Raw genomic sequence first — 16,849 nt, forward strand, 5'->3', positions numbered from 1 at the left:
CTTGAATGCTGACCACGGTAGTGCGTACGCATCATCTTGCCCACTTGCTCTAGATAGGTATTCCACCATGTTAACGCAGAACCTGTGAAGGTATGCATAGCGTACTTCACTTTGTCCTCTTCAGTACACTTACTTATGGCAAACATCGATTCGACCTTCTCGGTCCACCGTTTCAATCCGATCGGTCCTTCAGTTCCATCAAATTCCAAAGGTTTGCAGGCAGTGAATTCTTTGTAGGTGCATCCTACACGATTTCCTGTACTGCTAGATCCAAGGTTATTGTTGGTATGTAGCACAGCCTGTACTGCGGCTATGTTTGAAGCTAGAAAAGTACGGAATTCCTCTTCATTCATATTCACGGTGTGTCGAGTAGTCGGTGCCATTTCCTTCAAAATAGTCAAATGAAACAAGTTAATCATACAAAATATTAAGAGTAGTTAATAGTATTTCGTAGCATAATATGAACTCATTCATAAAAGCTTTTTCTTCATATTAGCGTTTTATAAGTTTAAATTCGGGTAGTACCTAACCGTTAAGTTCATACTTAGTAGCTAATATACAATTTAACTACTGCAATTCTATATGAAAAACTGATTATAATAATATTTCGCGTTCAAAGTTTTATACAATATTTTCCAAACTTACAATACCGCTTATTTTACATAAAGCATGAAATATAGCACACAATAACTTTGATACAAGATAGTTGTGAAGATAATTCTAGCTAGTATACAAGTTGTTCAGCAAAGGCAATAAAGACACGTAATTCATACGTCCAGAAACAAGTCATGCATTCTGGTTTTACTAGGACTACTTCCCATCCTTGGTCTTGTGGAACATAACCGTTATGGTCGTTGATAAGACAGCGTGTTGTAACGTCGTTAAAGGGACGAGGGTTACGTAATGACCAACAGTCTCGTAATAACCTAAAAACCTCATTTCTTACCCCAATTACCGACTTCGTCACTTGTGGGAACATTTTGTTTAATAGTTGTAGCCCGATGTTCTTTTTCTCACTTTGGTGAGAAGCGAACATTACTAACCCATAAGCATAGCATGCTTCTTTATGTTTCATGTTAGCCGCTTTTTCTAAATCATGAAGTCCTATATTCGGATACATTGAGTCAAAATAATTTCTTAACCCGTTGCGTAAAATAGCATTTGGGTTCCCCTCAATATATGCGTCAAAGTAAACACATCATAACTTATGGGTTTCCCAATGTGATATCCCCCATCTTTCAAACGAAAGTCTCTTATAAACAAAGACATTCTTGGAACGTTCTTCGAATGTCTTACAAACTGATTTCACCGTAAATAGTTGTGCCGAAGAATTCTGACCGACTCTAGACAAGATTTCATCAATCATGTCTCCGGGCAGGTCTCTTAAAATATTGGGTTGTCTATCCATTTTGTGTTTTTATACTGTAAAATAGACAAGAGTTAGATTCATAAAAAAATACTTATTAATACAAGAAATTTTTACATATATCATAAAGCATAAGCACACTATATTACATATATTACACCACACGAATACAACTATCTTATTCCGACTCGCTCGTTTCTTCTTCTTCGGTTTTGGTTCGTTTTGCCAAGTTTCTAGGGATATATGATGTTCCCCTAATACGAGCTGTCGTTTTCCACAACGGTTTAGAAAAACCTGGTGGTTTAGAGGTTCCCGGGTCATTGTTACAACTTAAGGGCTTCGGGGGTTGACGATACATATAAAGTTCATCGGGGTTGGAATTAGATTTCTCTATTTTTATGCCCTTTACCTTATTATTTTCTTTTGCCTTTTTAAATTCAGTTGGGGTAATTTCTATAACATCATCGGAATTCTCGTCGGAATCCGATTCATCGGGGAATTGGTAATCCTCCCAATATTTTGCTTCCTTGGCGGAAACACCATTGACCATAATTAACCTTGGTCGGTTGGTTAAGGATTTTCTTTTACTTAACCGTTTTATTATTTCCCCCACCGGTTCTATTTCCTCCTCCGGTTCCTCCTCTTCCAGTTCTGATTCTTCTTCCGGTTCTGATTCTTCTTCCGGTTCTTCTTCGGGAACTTGTGAATCAGTCCAATATATATTTGACTCTTCGTTATTATTAGGTGAGTCAATGGGATTTGTGCTAGAGGTAGACATCTATCACACAATATCAAACATGTTAAGAGATTAATATATCACATAATATATACATGTTAATAATATATAGTTTCCAACAAAAATGTTAAGCAATCATTTTTAAAGAAAACACGGTCGAAGTTCAGACTCACTAATGCATCCTAACAAACTCGATAAGACACACTAATGCAAATTTTTTGGTTCTCTAAGACCAACGCTCAGATACCAACTGAAATGTCCCGTTCTTATTGATTAAAAACGTTCCATATTAATTGATTTCGTTGCGAGGTTTTGACCTCTATATGAGACGTTTTTCAAAGACTGCATTTATTTTTAAAACAAACCATAACCTTTATTTCATAAATAAAGGTTTAAAAAGCTTTACGTAGATTATCAAATAATGATAATCTAAAATATCCTATTTACACACGACCATTACATAATGGTTTACAATACAAATATGTTACATCGAAATCAGTTTCTTGAATGCAATTTTTACACAATATCATACAAACATGGACTCCAAATCTTGTCCTTATTTTAGTATGCAACAGCGGAAGCTCTTAGTATTCACCTGAGAATAAACATGCTTTAAACGTCAACAAAAATGTTGGTGTGTTATAGGTTTAACCAATATATATCAAATCGTAACAATAGACCACAAGATTTCATATTTCAATACACATCCCATACATAGAGATAAAAATCATTCATATGGTGAACACCTGGTAACCGACATTAACAAGCTGCATATATAAGAATATCCCCATCATTCCGGGACACCCTTCGGATATGATATAAATTTCGAAGTACTAAAGCATCAGGTACTTTGGATGGGGTTTGTTAGGCCCAATAGATCTATCTTTAGGATTCACGTCAATTAGGGTGTCTGTTCCCTAATTCTTAGATTACCAGACTTAATAAAAAGGGGCATATTCGATTTTGATAATTCAACCATAGAATGTACTTTCACGTACTTGTGTCTATTTTGTAAATCATTTATAAAATCTGCATGTATTCTCATCCCAAAAATATTAGATTTTAAAAGTGGGACTATAACTCACTTTCATAGATTTTTACTTCGTCGGGAAGTAAGACTTGGCCACTGGTTGATTCACGAACCTATAACAATATATACATATATATCAAAGTATGTTCAAAATACATTTACAACACTTTTAATATATTTTGAAGTTTTAAGTTTATTAAGTCAGTTGTCCTCGTTAGTAACCTACAACTAGTTGTCCACAGTTAGATGTACAGAAATAAATTGATAAATATTATCTTGAATCAATCCACGACCCAGTGTATACGTATCTCAGTATTGATCACAACTCAAACTATATATATTTTGGAATCAACCTCAACCCTGTATAGCTAACTCCAACATTCACATATAGAGTGTCTATGGTTGTTCCGAAATATATATAGATGTGTCGACATGATAGGTCGAAACATTGTATACGTGTCTATGGTTCTCAAGATTACATAATATACAATACAAGTTGATTAAGTTATGGTTGGAATAGATTTGTTACCAATTTTCACGTAGCTAAAATGAGAAAAATTATCCAATTTTGTTTTACCCATAACTTCTTCATTTTAAATCCGTTTTGAGTGAATCAAATTGCTATGGCTTCATATTGAACTCTATTTTATGAATCTAAACAGAAAAAGTATAGGTTTATAGTCATAAAAATAAGTTACAAGTCATTTTTGTAAAGGTAGTCATTTCAGTCGAAAGAACGACGTCTAGATGACCATTTTAGAAAACATACTTCCACTTTGAGTTTAACCATAATTTTTGGATATAGTTTCATGTTCATAATAAAAATCATTTTCCCAGAATAAAAACTTTTAAATCAAAGTTTATCATAGTTTTTAATTAACTAACCTAAAACAGCCCGCGGTGTTACTACGACGGCGTAAATCCGGTTTTACGGTGTTTTTTGTGTTTCCAGGTTTTAAATCATTAAGTTAGCATATCATATAGATATAGAACATGTGTTTAGTTGATTTTAAAAGTCAAGTTATTGCGAACAAGTTTAAAATTAACTAAACTATGTTCTAGTGATTACAAGTTTAAACCTTCGAATAAGATAGCTTTATATGTATGAATAGAATGATGTTATGAACATCATTACTACCTCAAGTTCCTTGGATAAACCTACTGGAAATGAGAAAAATAGATCTAGCTTCAAAGGATCCTTGGATGGCTTGAAAGTTCTTGAAGCAGAATCATGACACGAAAACAATTTCAAGTAAGATTTCCACTCGAAATAAGATTGTTATAGTTATAGAAATTGAATTAAAGTTTGAATATTATTATTACCTTGTATTAGAAAGATAACCTACTGTAAGTAACAAAGGTTTCTTGATCTTGGATGATTACTTGGAATGGATTTAGAAAACTTGGAAGTAAACTTGCAATCTTGAAAGTATTCTTGATTTTATGAAACTAGAACTTTTGGAATTTATGAAGAACACTTAGAACTTGAAGATAGAACTTGAGAGAGAGATCAATTAGATGAAGAAAATTGAAGAATGAAAGTGTTTGTAGGTGTTTTTAGTCGTTGGTGTATGGATTAGATATAAAGGATATGTAGTTTTGTTTTCATGTAAATAAGTCATGAATGATTACTCATATTTTTGTAATTTTATGAGATATTTTATGCTAGTTGCCAAATGATGGTTCCCACATGTGTTAGGTGACTCACATGGGCTGCTAAGAGCTGATCATTGGAGTGTATATACCAATAGTACATACATCTAAAAGCTGTGTATTGTACGAGTACGAATACGGGTGCATACGAGTAGAATTGTTGATGAAACTGAACGAGGATGTAATTGTAAGCATTTTTGTTAAGTAGAAGTATTTTGATAAGTGTCTTGAAGTCTTTCAAAAGTGTATGAATACATATTAAAACACTACATGTATATACATTTTAACTGAGTCGTTAAGTCATCGTTAGTCGTTACATGTAAATGTTGTTTTGAAACCTTTAGGTTAACGATCTTGTTGAATGTTGTTAACCCATTATTTATTATAACAAATGAGATGTTAAATTGTTATATTATCATGATATTATGATATATAATATATCTTAGTATAATATATATACAGTTAAATGTCGTTACAACGATAATCGTTACATATGTCTCGTTTCGAAATCATTAAGTTAGTAGTCTTATTTTTACATATGTATTTCATTGTTAATACACTTAATAATATATTTACTTATCATTTAACATAATTAACCAAGTGTATCAATATCTTAATATGATTCATATGTACCTAGTAAGACGTTGTTATAACGATAATCGTTATATATATCGTTTTCGAGTTTCTTAAATTAATAGTCTCATTTTTATGTATATAACTCATTGTTAAAATACCTAATGAGATACATACTTATAATAAAATCATGTTAACTATATATATAACCATATATATGTCATCGTATAGTTTTTACAAGTTTTAACGTTCGTGAATCACCGGTCAACTTGGGTGGTCAATTGTCTATATGAAACCTATTTCAATTAATCAAGTCTTAACAAGTTTGATTGCTTAACATGTTGGAAACACTTAATCATGTAAATAATAATTTCATTTAATATATATATAAACATGGAAAAGTTCGGGTCACTACATATTCTACCAAGGTATCGACATTGCTACACGAAAAGACATCGACATAGCAGCTGGTGGTTCCATTATGGAGAAAACCGCAACTGAAGCTTACAAAATCATTGATAACACAGCCTCCCACTCGCATGAGTGGCACCAGGAAAAAGATATCTTTCGTTCATCTAAAGCAGCTAGAGCTGATTCTAGCCATGACTTTGATTCCGTTTCCGCAAAAATAGATGCTTTTGAAAGACGAATGGAAAAGATGAATAAAGATATTCACGCAATACGAATCAGTTGTGAGCAATGCGGTGGACCACACTTAACGAAATATTGTCACATTGAGCAAATGATGGAACAACGTGAGAATGTTTCCTACATGAACCAAAGGCCGGGAAATAATTATCAAAATAATTATCAACCGCCAAGGCCGAACTTTAATCGAAATCAAAACATTATTTACAATCCAAATGGACCCAACAATAACTCATATAACTAACAAGGTCTGAATAACCAACCAACCCAAAATAACACTTTCAATCAACAAAGACCTGGCTTATATAAACCACCACAACAAACTGAAGAGAAAAAGCCAAATCTGGAAGAAATGATGGCAAAGTTAATGGAATCTCAAACACAATTTATTACATCTCAAACCCAAATAAATGAGAGGTTTGATTAGTCATTAAGAACTCAACAAGCTTCCATTTTGAATCTAGAAAAACACGTAGGTACTCTTGCTAGCATGATGAGTGAGAGGGAACAAGGAAAACTACCGAGTGATACTAAAGTAAATCCTCGGAATGAGAATGTTAATATGGTATCAACAAATTCTGAAAAACCAGCTCCAGAAGATGGGAAGGTTTTAGATGTGAGTAACAATGAAGAAGTTACAACACCACCACCACCCGAGTATGTAAAGCCAGTGGTGGCACAATATAGACCACCCATCCCGTTTCCAAGAAAAGGAGTTGAGTATGAGCAAGTAATAGGTAATAAAGTTTGTGATACCTCTGGAAAGAAGAAGAAGAAGAATAAGAAAGTACAAGAAACAAAAATCGTAAAATTAAACCCTGTGAAGACAGTTCCGCCGAAACCTCCACCCAGGGTGGGTGATCCGGGTGAATTTATTGTTCCTTGTCTACTTAGTGATTGTGTCATGTATGATGCACTAGCAGATTTAGGTGCGAGTGTGAGTGTTATGCCTCTTTCATTATATAAGAGATTAGGAGTAGGTAAGTTAAGTCCAACGAAAATGAGTGTTCGACTCTTTGATCAAACCATTAGGTACCCAGTTGGAATTGCTGACAACCTACCCGTTCAAGTAGGTAATTTAACCTTTCTAGTCGAATTTATTGTCATTGACATAGAAGAGGACCCAAACATTCCTCTAATTTTAGGTCGACCATTCTTAGCATCCACCGGGGCATTATTTGATGTAAGAGAGGGTAGAATGACGCTTAGTGATGATGAAAAATCGATCACCTTTGTGAGTCGAAAGTCTGAATCTCCACCAACCAAAACCATTGAACCAACAAAAACGATTGGTAAGAACCATGTTGTTTTACCAACTCCAACGGTAGTGCTTAGCAATAATAAAATGCCTAAGTGTGGGGAAAATGAAGTAACACCTAATGATGACTTGATAACAAAGAACCCCGTTGTTGATACGAAATTAAATGACTCCGTTATTAATAGTTCAATGAAAAAACTTATTAAATGGATTCGCGATGCTAGAACCAAGGGGAACTTTAAGTTATGTAACCGGTTAGTATCCAATCTATCGCCTAAAGAAAAGGCGAAACTAGTTGAATTTGTGGATGTTACATAGGAATCCGACCAATGGCTTAAAGCAAAAGTCACAGATATAAAAGTTGATTATGGTCCAAGAGAAATTGACAATGAAGTTAATCACAAATTCGACACCACAGCTACCTAAGTGTGGGGAGATTCAAACGTTCTAAGAAGAAAATGCTATCTAGATTTAGTTGTTCTGTTCTCGTGCAGTTCCGAGAATGGAATCCGATTGGTCTTTTCCACTAGCAGACACTAAAGAACTAGTTTTCTCCCCCCATTCTAAATTTTTTGTTTTATAGGTTTTAATATGCATTTTTAAATTTAATTTTTGTGTGATTTGAAAAACAAATATTACTTTATTTCATTAAGTTTAAAAAAATGATTTCTAAAATTTATCGTAAGTTGAAGACTAAGTCATGGAACCGAAATTGCTTTACCCGAAGGCGGGGCGAAAAATTTTGTTATCATTATTTTTAATTTTATTGATCTAAAGTATACCAAAAAAATTAAAAAAACCCAAAAATCTTTTCTTTTAAAACAATCGCTTTAAAAACGTCAAATTTTAAATTTTGTCGAGGGACGGACTAGGTAAACATACCGAAACTACCTAAAGTAAAAGGAAACAAAATTTAAAAAAAAAATTATTCATTTAAATTGTTTTAATAAATAAAGGTTTTTAAAATATATATATATATATATATATATATATATATATATATATATATATATATATATATATATATATATATATATATATATATATATATATATATATATATATATATATATATATATGTTTGTAGTTTATCTTATGTACAAAACAGGGTAAAACAGCGTACTTTTAAAGACTGACATTAAGTTCAGCAAAAGCTACTAATTTTGACGACAAGACGTAAAATATCAAATGTGATATAAAATAATATGTTGCAAACTCGGTATTTTTAATCACTTTTCTACACTAATCACCCTCATGAATTTATAATTATAGTCTGATTTCATGCAAATGAGGGCATTGCATGATCTCAAGTGTAGGGAAGGGTTATAAATTCTCTCGGGTTTACACTTAGTTTAATTACCAAATTTTGTGAAAATTTGAAAAATTTTCAACTAAATGAATTCAAAATCATGTTTATACATATTTATGAACGATAAAACTAGGTTTTATTACCGAAATTATTGTTACCTCGGAGAGAACATAAATGGAGAAACAACCCAAAATGTTAGAATTCATTTAAAATAGAATAGAGGAGAATAAAAAGGCAAAGAAAATAAATAAATAAAAGCTAAGTGTGGGAAGAATTTACCAAGTTATTTAAAACACATATCACATATGTTTGTACAAGATTATTACAGGCACTTTTGTTTTGGACGATTTTAATCAGTTTTACCTAATTTACTGTAATATATTTAAAAGAAAGATGGATCTGCACGATGAATCAATTCAATCATTAAAAGGAAGTAAAGTCTTTCGAAAAAGACACGCGCTTCTTGATTTAGGTCAGGAAGTTGTCGTCCAGACCAGCTGTAGGTTGACGAAAAATCTAGAAAAGTCATCTTTAAAATCAGCAGGAAATCCACGGACCTCAGCATCAAACAGGGTCGCCAAGTGGTCAGACTTATCCTAACCATGAGAGGATCTGTCTCGTAAAATGGGGAGGGCGCCGTGCAAATTAGCTTGATAAGACTAATGAATCAGACTCCCAGAAAGGATAATCTCCTTAAAGATTAAAAATTAGCTTTTAAGCCTGATATTACTCAATCCTTGAGATTGACTTTAAAGATTGAGAATTACAAACTCATGGAATTCAATGATATCTAAACTCGAGCTTGAACGAGAAAATATTTTGATCAAATTAAAACAGATTTGTTTTCTGAAAACCTATTTTCAATGCGTTCATTACCATTGAATGTAAAATCCTAGGAATTCACCTAGAATTCATTAGGTCACCTGAACCAAATCGGGTGTCAACCGTAAGAACGGTGGTTGCATAGCATGGTCAAAGACAGGACCTTGTGCCAGACCGAAAAATTATAGGGTGATCTTTACTATTGCTCCTACAAAGGATAGTAATTGCATCCGACACGTTTTAGACCATGAACATTTGCATGTCATTAGACATTGCCTTAACAGTTGCTTGTTCAACGCTTTCCTTTACAACCGGACGGTAGTTTACCGAAAGGTAATATACGGAACAAGTATACTGGACGTGTGCTTTCCTAATACAAGGATTAGCAAGTGGGTGACACAAAACCATAAGTTTTGAGCTAAAATTTTCAAATCTGAAACCCACAAAACCCACAAACATTTTGCAAACACCGGTGAAGGGTTATTCTAGAAAACTTATCTAGGGTAAAATCTAGAATGAATTTTTCAAAAGATCGAATGTTTTCATAAAGATCCAATTTCCTTAAGGATCTAAATTTTATAAGTCATGTGGGACTGTAAACCACATCGTTACTATCATTGTTTATACCACCGTATCAAAATCGCTGATGTATAAAGTGTGAGAATAAAAAAGTGATTCAAGTGAAGTGTGATTTTATTTTAAGTTCTGTATTGCTTGAGGACAAGCAACGCTCAAGTGTGGGGATATTTGATAGTGCTCCAAATGAACATATATTTAGGCACAATATCCTTCCAATATGTAAAGCTTTTAGTTGCAATTGTTCTATTTTTATGTAATATTCGTTTAAATAAATAAGTGCGAAGACAAAAGAAGAAAACGACGATTTTAAGACACAAATGACCAAAAAGCTCAAAGGTACAAAGTACAATCCAAGTGGTTCAATTTATTGATAAGAAACGTCCAAAAATGATAAGAGTACAAGCCGCAAAACGCAAAGTACAAGATATTAAATAGTACGCAAGGGCGTTCGAAAATCCGGAACCGGGACCTGAGGCAACTATCAACGAACGACGCATCGGACTAAAAATTACAAGTCTACTATGCACAAGAATATAATATAATATTTAAATAATTATATAAATTATTTATATATTATATATATTTAAATAAAACGTCGACAAGCTAGAAACAAAAGAGATTGACCTGGATCCAGCTGGCCATGTGATCGCATGGCCTGGAAGAAGCATTTCCATGCGATCGCATGGCTTCAATTATGAGGCCACATCTATAAAAGCCAGCGAATTCGATGTATTTGATATATCTTTTTCTCTTCTCTTCATCTGTAACATATATATATATATATATATATATATATATATATATATATATATATATATATATATATATATATATATATATATATATATATATATATATATATATATATATATATATATATTTATAATTTTAATTTTAATTTAAGTTTAATAATAATTGGGTTATTGTAAGAAATGTTTTACGGGTTTTAAGTCGAAATTCTGTTCGTGCAACGCTACGCGATTAATCACCACTGTAAGCTATGTTTTTCCTTTTTAAATTAATGTCTCATAACTAAGTTATTATTATGCTTATTTGAGCCAAAGTAATCGTGATGTTAGACTAAATATTAAGACGGGGTTATTAGATTTTGTACCATAATTAAGGTTTGGACAAAAGACCGACACTTGTGGACATTGAGCTATGACTATTAATAGATAAGGGGTATTGTCTAATTGAGCAACAACTCATTGGAACCTGTCGAACTTATCTTCAAATTAGTTAATCTAATAATTATTAAAATGATTATGTATGTCCTATTTAGTGACGTTTATACGACATCTGTTACGATCATTTAATTAATTATTCGGGTTGGGTTATTGATTATTCATTCTCATCAAGTGGGTAAATTAATATTCATATTCACATCTTATTAAAACAGGGGTGGATTACATACAAGGATAATTGGTGTAATTGTTAACAAAGTATTAAAACCTTGGATTACACGCAGTCGATAACCTGCTGTAATTATTAACAAAGTATTAAAACCTTATTACAGCTCGAATCCCTAATTAGTTGGAATATTTGACTTCGAGAATAAGGTTAATTTGACGAGCATTTTATAATTATGACCGATGGACTATTATGGACAAAAAATCAAATAGGTATCAAATAATCCAGGACAAAGGACAATTGACCCGGGCAACAATTAATTAAAATCAAAACGTCAAACATCATGATTACGGAAGTTTAAATAAGCATAATACTTTTATTTCATATTTCATCGTACCTTTATTTACTGTCATTTTAATTACTGCAATTTACTTGATCACAATTTAAATTTTGTCATTTATATTATCGTCATTTATCTTTACGCTTAAAATATAAAATCGACAAACCGGTCATTAAACGGTAAAAACCCCCTTTTATAATAATATTACTATATATAATTATATATATTTTATATAAATATAGTTGTTAAAAATATAGCGTTAAACTTGGCTAGCTCCCTGTGGAACGAACCGGACTTACTAAAAACTACACTACCGTACGATTAGGTACACTGCCTAAAAGTGTTGTAGCAAGGTTTAGGTATATCCACTTTATAAATAAATAAATAACTTGTGTAAAATTGTATCGTATTTAATAGTATTTCCTAGTAAAATATAAGATATTTCGTATACACCTCGCAACACATCAGCTATATGATCCATTATGTATGCCATGATATGTACTATACTCGATGTTTCGTTAGTTTTGAGTTTGACGAGTCATTGTCAACATAATCCAGATGAAGTACATTGGATTGTTGTTAAGAATATTCTTTAGTATTTGCAGAGTACTAATGATATGTTCTTGGTTTACGGTGGTTTGGAAGAAGAGTTAAGTATTAAGTTTTATACTAATTCTAGTTTCCAAACTGATCAAGATGATTCTCGATCCAGTCACGTTATTTCTTTGTCATGATGGGCAAGACAGTTGATTGGAAGAGCTCTAGGCAGAGCACTATTGAACAACCTACAACAAAAGAAGAATACATTGTTGACTGAGAAGCTGCTCAGAAAGCTGTCTGGATAAGGAAGTTTGTTGTTATACTCAGAGTAGTACACAATATTTAATCTTCTATAATATGTACTGTGATAGTTCGAGTGTTAATATACTTTTGAAAGAATCACATGTATATAAAAGTATCTGGCACATTCTTCAAAAGTTTGACTACATTCATTAAGTCATTAAGAGGAATGATATTAGTATTCTTAAAGGTTCATACAAATGATAATGTGGCTGACCCGTTCATGAAGCACATGATGCAAAACAAGCATGATGATCATTCTAGTAATACTGGACTTCGTTATGCTGCTGATCTTTTTCATTTGTAATTTAGTATTTGGATATTTTTGGAACATTAAACAGTTTTATATTAATGAATTGATATATAGTTGGTATGATCGTTTTCATTTATATCATTGTGTTCTATATTAGCATTTTAATCCATGAATAATTGTTAATTATTCAAAATCTCCATAATCGGTCATGTTATGGGAATAACATGAATTAAGATTAATGTGAAATTTTGGTTATATTCATTAATGATGAATAGTTAACTTGTTGAGACCAAAATTCATATGTATTCATTGATGATGAATCTTGGAATGTCCCAACCATGAGATGTCACTACATGGATCGTAGTCAATAGTGAATCTTTTAGTGATTATGTCTTTGTGTCCTTAGACTTGAGATGCACGCCCATCTTGATGAGTGTAGCATTGTACTTTGATATGGTTAAACACTGTCCAGAATAAGGCTGTTATAAAGACCATTATTGGGTATAATGTAAAGCTCGTGATAGACACGTGTATGCAATATAGGATTTGTTCCTCTAAAATGTTTGGAGTTAGATACTTTTTGAACTCCTCGATGAATGAATAAGATATTTGTGTGGCCGCACCCAGATGTAATTATGATGATACTTAATTAATTTGGTGATCTAATTCGGTTTTAAGATCGAGAAACAAAATTGTTAAACAAATGAGAATGACCGATGATCCATATCTCAAGTTTAACTAAAGTATCTGAAACAAAAGGACGAATGACATTTAACACTTACTATAAACAGTTCTGAGAAACTACCTTCACATGAATTTAGGGACAATGACCTGTTGCTAGATGGTATCCATTGTTTTTATAGTTACTTGGTGTTGTACAATGCACAAGTGGGAGTCTGTAGGATTAATGTGCAAGATACAACATACAACTATATGGCTAAATTCATTTGAGCCTTCGGGATCACACATATATACACCTAGACGTCAAATGAAATATATATATATGATGTATATATATTGTTCAAGTAACAAAACAAGTTGAGAATAAATTAGAAAGGATTTTCACTTTACTTATAATATATTCTGTATCTTATTATGAACAAAAGTAAATCTCGTTTGATCGTTACGTTTAACTAATATGGAAATTTGATTTCATAAAGTTATGATTTAATAAATCTTGGTGGGGCCAAGAAATAAAATAATAAATACATTAGGCAACTTGTCAATATAATATAATATTTGCAATGTGCAATGTGCAATATGCAATAATATGTATATATATAGACACCTCCAGCATATATCTTTCGACAATTTTTACCATCAATATTTCTTCATGAGAGCAAAACACTATCAAGCTTCTTTTGGTTGTTTTCGATAATAAAAGATAACTTTACGGAGTAATCATTTGTTTTCATTAGATTAATCAAAGGTTGATTAATTGTTACTTGGGTTTGGACTAGCATCCATTGACAGTCGTTTGAAGTGTAGTGTGGACTATCCAAAGAGACGGTCATACTTTTGATCATAAGTTTCTCTCCGTCTCATCAATTTCTCCAAGAAAGGTATATCGTTAACTCCTCTTTTGTTTTATATTCATGATAATTATTATGGTGTAACTGGATCGTTGGGAAAGATTAATCGTGTGCATGTTTCATTAAATAAGTGAATATTTAATCTTGTAAAATTTTGTTCATAAAATAATAAAAGATTATTATTTTAACTATTCGCTGCGTTATTCTGAATTGTTAAAAGTACACACGATTTTCCATCAAACCAGACATCTTTCCAGAAAGATGTGGAAACACCACTCCCAACACTACGCGAAACCTCCATCTTCTCCATATATCGATTTGATTGTATTCGCCCATAAGAAGTTTCTTTCCGTTTTCAATCTCCACCACCATTTTGCTAATAAACTCAGATTTTTTGCTTGAATGCTACCGATTCCAAGGCCGCCTAATTTTTTGGAATCAAGAGCTTGATTCCACTTTACCCATGTAATAGAGTTATTATTTCTTGCATTCCACATAAACTTTCTCCGAATAGATTCAAGCAACTTAACCACACCACTAGAAGCTTTAAAGAGTGACAAAAAATATAGAGGTAAACTACCCAAAACCGATTTGGTGAGGGTGAGTCTACCTCCAACCGACAACAACCTTGCCTTTCAAGAATTTAGTTTTAATGTGAATTTATTTATTATACCCTCCCAAGCACTGATTTATTCATATGGAGACCAATCGGAATACCCAGGTATTCGAAAGGAAAAGACCCCGCTGAACAGTGAAACATGTGCGCCATTGTTGTTACATCCTCTTGTGCCACATTTACGCCATAAAATATACTTTTTACAAAGTTGATTTTCAGCCCACTTACCTCACCGAAACAGGTAACTAAATCAATCAGATTTTCAATGTCTGTTCTGGACCACTCCCCGAAAAATAGAGCATCATTAGTGTATTGCAAATGAGTCAAATCTACATTCCTATGTCCAACAGAGGCCCCTTTGTAATAATCTATCTATAGGTATAGTTTCTATTAAAAAGCATAACGATCAAGGATTGTCTCGAAAAAAAAGGCTCACTATATAAATGGTTACGTTATTGTAATAAGACAATTACATAAAGAGGCTTTAAAAAGATATAATTATTGATAGTTCTCCACTTCATTCAAAAATTTAGTTCTTTAATTATCAAACTTATCAATCTTCAATTTTATGCGACTAAGCCTGGTCTTTTATTAATATTCATTAAAATCATAAAACATGAGCTTATATGTTGGTGATTTTAGTGTCATCAGTCATTTTGTGTGATAAGGTGATTTACTTGAGACAAATGGATTTCGAGTTAGCTTTATAACAAGTTAGGAGAGTGTGGAGTACACAATTGTTTATGCTAACTAGAGTCATCTAATTGAAAGGTTGCGTTTGTTAGTTGATGTCTTTTTGGCCAAAAGACATAACTAATCATGAAATGGTGTGAACTTCTAATGAAATGATGTCTTGCCTTTTTATCCAAAAGGTATGACTTTTCATGGAAACTTTTATACCAGAAGATACATCTTTTCATGGTAACTTTTCATGCTCTATAAATAAAGATTATGTCTCATTTTCATGATGATGGAATTTTGAACATTCATAATATACAAAAACCTCTATGTTCTTGACTTCCAATTTTAATTGCCTATATTGGAGTTGTGGCTTTGCCTTATCTCGAATAAAGATTTCGTGTAACCCTAAGGCAATATATGTATAGGGTCGAAATACTTTATCGCGAAAGTGACTACACGATTCAAAGGTTTATCCGGACATTCAAACCCTATTAGCCAACATTATAGTCATATCGATGATGACATAGTGACAATATTTTCATAATAATTTTACAAATTTTACAATCTATATCAAACTGCAACTAGGTTTTCTCCCTTGCTATCATTTTTTTTTTTTAACTTATGGGGATTATATTGAAAAATTGAAACTAGCAAGATGCTAGACCCAACTATAACATAAACCTTGTCTCGCGATTTTAAAGAACCATTCCATGCAGTGATCCAAATCTTCCAATCAACCCAGATCGCTTACGAAGGCAAGCCACAATCCAACCAAATCCGAACCTTGCCCCAAACATCAGCAGACGAACTACACAAAAAAACCTTGCTCTAATGTTTCAATACCATACGAACATCGAGGACATCCAATTGCTTTGATCTCTATTCCACGATAACTAATGTTTAGCCTTGTAGGAAGCCTATCCAGTTTTGCACCAAGAGAACTAATGTTTCTTTCTTGTCTATAATCATTTGTGGACAGTTTTTTTTTTTTGATGAACAGTTTTGATACCATGTTATGAAATGAAGTGTCTTTTCTTATTATCAATATACAAAATACAGATATGTATAAATATAGATACATTAAACGCCTTAATGGGCTTATCTATTGTAAAGACCCGTCCTAATTCATAAGAACGAATACAATAACATTTGGTTACATCGCGAGGTACTTGACCTCTATATGATACATTTTACAAACATTGCATTCATTTTTAAAAGACAAACTTTCATTACATCGAATGTTGACGGCATGCATACCATTTC

The 16,849-nt window shown here is 32.4% G+C and overlaps 1 protein-coding gene across 1 annotated transcript; it reads right to left on the bottom strand.

The window, feature by feature from the left end:
- Positions 1-14,573: 14,573 nt before the first annotated feature.
- LOC139888700 (uncharacterized) lies at positions 14,574-16,598 on the bottom strand. Its single transcript, XM_071871696.1, has 4 exons — positions 16,439-16,598; positions 16,291-16,394; positions 14,963-15,277; positions 14,574-14,921 (listed from the first exon to the last, which is right to left on the bottom strand). Exons 1-4 carry the CDS (start codon positions 16,596-16,598, stop codon positions 14,574-14,576), a joined length of 927 nt encoding a protein of 308 aa, XP_071727797.1.
- Positions 16,599-16,849: the final 251 nt, after the last annotated feature.

The sequence above is a fragment of the Rutidosis leptorrhynchoides genome, chromosome 1 (assembly GCF_046630445.1).
Source record: "Rutidosis leptorrhynchoides isolate AG116_Rl617_1_P2 chromosome 1, CSIRO_AGI_Rlap_v1, whole genome shotgun sequence".
In the NCBI taxonomy this organism is placed as follows: Eukaryota; Viridiplantae; Streptophyta; class Magnoliopsida; order Asterales; family Asteraceae; genus Rutidosis; species Rutidosis leptorrhynchoides.